Genomic DNA, 4900 nt, shown 5'->3' on the forward strand with positions numbered 1-4900 from the left:
GTAGAAGTTGTATGCCCTGAAAGTTTTAACTTAATAATCTGAGCCACTCCTAAGATATTTCTGATACGCCCATTTTGACAATCTGTATGTAAATTGTGTCTTGATTTAGTTCAACTTCCCCTTCAATATATTCCGAAATGTTCACCTTAATATCCTCAGTGTTAGTAGCAGTTGCAATAGAAGTAGCAGTATTTTTAGTAGTAGTGGTGGTTGTAGCATTGGTAGTAGTAGTGGTAGCAGTTGTAGTATCCAGCGGTAGATGTAGCGTACAAGTATTGCTTTTTTCAATTTCTAATCCATTTTATTCCTGTAAATTTCAACTTAATACCCTAATTCATTCCTGAGTTTCACCATTTTGACAACCTTCATACACATACCGTGTTTTGATGTAGTTCAACACTACCTTTAATATTTTTTATAGCTTTACCTGAATGCCCTTGGCTTCTTTGGATACAATGGATCAAACATGCCGGCCTTCCAGATAAAAAATATTATATATAAACAATGGGTGAATTGCAGAGCTCGCTGTCCAAGGATATGTTTGTGTGGAGTTTGGGGGGGGGGGGGTGGACATCTTCAGAGGCGTAGTTAGTGGAACATAGTTGCCCTCCAATATCTTCTGGCTCTTAAAAAGGGCACTAAAACTTTAAATTTTCATTCGAATGAGCTCCTTCCTAAGTTTCGTCACTCTTTAATTGGATGCCTGACTGTGATACTTATCACAAAGTTGCTTAAGTAGAAAAATTTCTGGCATCAAGGCATCACTTACTTGCAGGCTTGACCATTCCTTTAGTGTACTGCTATTTAACAGTCCTCCCCCCCCCCACCGAAAAAATATTGTATTAATTGCCTCGCCCCTCAAGAAAAACGTTTTGTTGTCTTTAGCCTATTCCCTGGAAAAAATTCCTAGCAATGTTTATGAAACTATATGAAAATTAAAGTAGCTCAGACATGAAATTTAAAGCTCAATTTTATTTTAGGGGTGGGGGACAAGACAAAAAGCCGCTGCTTCTCTTGGTTTACTTAGGAGTGAAGTAGGCACGGGTGTAGGGAGACCTAAGGGAGTGGAGTTCCTAAATTCCACGGCATTTATGAATGTCCCATACGTTTGTGTCATTTTCATATCAAGCTCCATTTTGTTGTTGTTGTTGTTGTTATTTGGATGAAACGGACTACCTTTCCTCTTGAATCTAAAACTCCATCTGCCTATTTAGTTTAAATAAGAGATAAAATAATGTTTCCTGTTAAATATTAGAAATCTTTTTCTTCTTTATTGTATACAAAAAATAAACTGCTTTATCTTTTGGCATTACAGAGAAGCCGAGCTTACGTCTAATGAGCGATTCTGGTGTTGGAAAACTTGGCGTAGTACCGTATTTTCATTACAAAAACAACCTTTTCTCTTATCTATAAATCGTTCTATATACAGTAAAAAACTAACTTACCGGAAAATAAGTCAATTCCTATTATCGGAAAAACATTTTAAATGATTCTATCCTTTATAAATTTTAAATTTACTTTCTAGGAAGCATCATTTGAAGTAAAGAGTTTTTCTAAAGAATAAAAAAAATAATATGAACCATTGTGAACAAATTGTGGCGATAGAATGCAGCCCTACCTTACACCTGACTGAACGGTGAACCAGTCCGTTAGGCCACCCTCTGTTTGTACTGCGCATATAATATCGAGGTATAGAGCTTTAATTATATTTACAATTTTGATCGGGATCCCTTAATGCATTAAAATTTTCCACATGGTCTCGTGATGTATCAACTCGAAGGTCTTGAGATAGTCTATAAATACTGTGAGTAGTTGAACCTGCCATTCATTAGATTCTCCGAACAGGACTCTCAGGCTAAATATTAGGTCACAATACGATCTGTTTTGGTGGAATCCATGTTGTTCATCTCTCAAAACTTTTTCCATTTTACTTTGAATTCTATTGAGAATAATTTGGCACAAAACATTACTACCAACTGATTGTAAAGCGATGCCTCTCCAATTATCAGATTTAGTCATTTGTCCTTTTTTGAAGAGTTTTACAATTACTGCCTTTGACCATTCACTCGTGACTTTTTCAACATCCCAAACACGTGACAAAAGTATAAACATGGGCACTGCTAGGGTGCTTCTACCATATTTCAACAGTTCTGGGGGTATGCCATCGTTGCCGGCTGCCCTTTCGTTTTTCAAAATCTTTAGAGTCTCTTTTACTTCACTCAGCAAGAGAGGTCCGGAATATATTCCAAGATCGAACAATGTTTCTTCAGGGATATTTAAAGAAGTCGTGGGAGGCACCTGATTTAATACCTCGCTGAAATGCTCCATCTAGCGTTTGATTATATCATCCGTCTGGGTTAATAAGATGCCTTGTTTGTTTTCAACTTGGGCCGAAGAAGCCTTCAAAATACCAGTAAGCTTCTTCGTTATAGCGTACACAGTAGGGCTATCTCCTCGCCTGACGGCTACTTCATCCTGATCAACCATAGTTTCTTATCATTCCTAGTCCATGTTTTGACTTGTTTATTGAGACGCTTATACTGCACTTTTAAATCATCTAAATATTCTGTAGTGCATGTCGTGTTATGCTCACGCCTATCTTCGAGAATTTTGACTTCTGCCCTTCGATCAATGATATCCCAGATACTTTCAGATATCCACCGCTTTTTCTTCTTCCTGTTATATCCCACAACTTCTTGTGCCACTTCTTTCAGGGATTCGACGATCTTTTCCCATTGATTATCAATTGACAACTCGTCCCTTAGCATGGAAAACTTATTTGACAAAGTAGATGTGTACCTTTGTAATACATACGGGTCCTGCAGTTTCCTCACATTAAATGTTTTTACTGACCGCTGGGGTTTTATGACAGTTTTTAGTTTCAGCTTAAACTTAGCAACAACAAGCTGATGGTTGGAATAGCAGTCGGCACCTCGAAAGGTCCTAACATCCTCTAAACAACGTCGCGTGTGCTTGGCAATCAAAATATGGTCTATTTCATTTCTTGTTACACCATCAGGCGAGTTCCAAGTATATTTGTGAATTTGCTTATGAGGGAACCATAATGCACCGACAATAAGTTCTTGAGTCGCACAGAAGTCAATTAAACGTACGCCATTATTATTGATTTCCCCCAGTCCATGCTTACCAAGGATAGCTGCGGCATAGGAGGCATCACTTCCAACTTTAGCGTTAAAGTCCCCGCACACAGTCACAATATCATGCCGATGCGCTTTAGCAACAACATTTAACATTACGCGATAAAAACCATATTTGGTCTGATCACAGGTATCATTGGTTGGGGCATACACAACAATAACTGTCAATTTGGCCTGAGAAGTGACAAAGCGAGCACAAAGTTCTAAGACCAGACGGGCTATGCATGATGAATTATAATAAATAAAATAATAAGAAAATAATAAATAAGGAAACAAATACCAAACAATAACAGAAACCGAAATTTTTTTTAAAGGAGTTTTTGTTTCAGAGGGTATAAATACACTGCAATTAGGTGCAGCCCAAATTCAATACAAGGAGTCATTTTATTCGACACTTAATTTCCGTAAGGGTATCTGCCTTTGATAATATTTTACATTCCTTACATAATAAATTTTCACCACAAACGCATGGATATGTGCTTTTATGAATATGATAGATATTACAAGTGCATATTCTTCGCTTTTTGGAATTTATTTTACAAAAATTCGCTCTGAAAAATTCGGAATGTCATTCTTATTGAACAGCTGCAATCTAAAATATGCGAGCGTTGTCAGCCTTTACATAAGTCTCAGAGCTTCTTTGTAGAGATATGTGGCTCTTTCAATTGCAAGCTCGAGAAATATAAAATTCAGAGTGGGTTCATCGGACTGATAATCAAAAGTTCTAGTGTCATTTTTGAGAGTCAAAGTGACTTTGGTTTGGACCAGGTCACTTCGTATAGAAGGAGCTGTCACAGAAGCTTCGAAAGGAATTTGATTGGAAATTACAAGGTTTAATGTCCTTTTTAAGAATAAAAGTGATTAAAAGGCAACCAGCCCCCCCCAGCCCATACGTGATTAATGCTATGTACGATAACAAAGCTGTTGCCGTTAAGGTAGGGAATGAGAATAGTAGCTGGTTTCCTATTAAATCAGAAGTTAAGCAGGATAGTGTTCTATCCACACGTGTAAGGATTATTTTGATGAACTTTGTCTTAAGAAGTACGATGGGAGAACACAGAATTAAACGTGGAAGAAAATTTTCCTGGACCTAGATTATGCTGATACACTGATTATGCTTATGATTATGCTGATTATGCTGATACACTGATTATACTGATTATTATAGATTATGCTTATGGTGCGCTACAAAAAAAAACAGTATTCTCGGTACAAAAAACGGGGGAAGATTTACTAGATGTTTCCAGAGAAATTGCCTACAGATTGTTTTAGGTACCCGAAAGACTGACTGCGTTTCAAATACTTGGCTGGGCGAAAAGTGTGGTTGAATCCCGCTTCCTAGGGCTATAATGAGAGATAAACTGAGATGGCTTGAGTATGCTCTGTGGATGAAGGATGACAGATTGCCAAAAACTATCCTTTTTGGCCAACTATCTAGGGACAAACAGAAAGCAGGTCATCCACGTTTGGGGCGGGGAGATGTCGTAAAGAAAGATTTAAGAGAAAAGGGAACTTTCTGGGAGGGTGTAAAGAGGGAGGCTTTGAAAAAAACTGGGATGAAGTGTGCGTAACTGTGTTGGCCTCAGGCAGCTTGATGCTGTGATGAGTTGTTGTAAGTAGTAGTAGCAGTAGTAGTAGTAGTAGTAGTAGTAGTATTAGTAGTAGTAGTAGTAGTAGTAGTAGTAGTAGTAGTAGTAGTAGTAGTAGTAGTAGTAGTAGTAGTAGCAGTAGTAGTAGTAGCA

General features: G+C 37.7%; 1 protein-coding gene across 1 annotated transcript; it reads right to left on the bottom strand.

Annotated features, from left to right (window-relative positions):
- Nucleotides 1-2465: 2465 nt before the first annotated feature.
- On the bottom strand, nt 2466-3254 carry LOC136025809 (uncharacterized). Its single transcript, XM_065701799.1, has one exon. It carries the CDS (start codon nt 3252-3254, stop codon nt 2466-2468), a length of 789 nt encoding a protein of 262 aa, XP_065557871.1.
- Nucleotides 3255-4900: the final 1646 nt, after the last annotated feature.

Source organism: Artemia franciscana, chromosome 4 (assembly GCF_032884065.1).
Source record: "Artemia franciscana chromosome 4, ASM3288406v1, whole genome shotgun sequence".
In the NCBI taxonomy this organism is placed as follows: Eukaryota; Metazoa; Arthropoda; class Branchiopoda; order Anostraca; family Artemiidae; genus Artemia; species Artemia franciscana.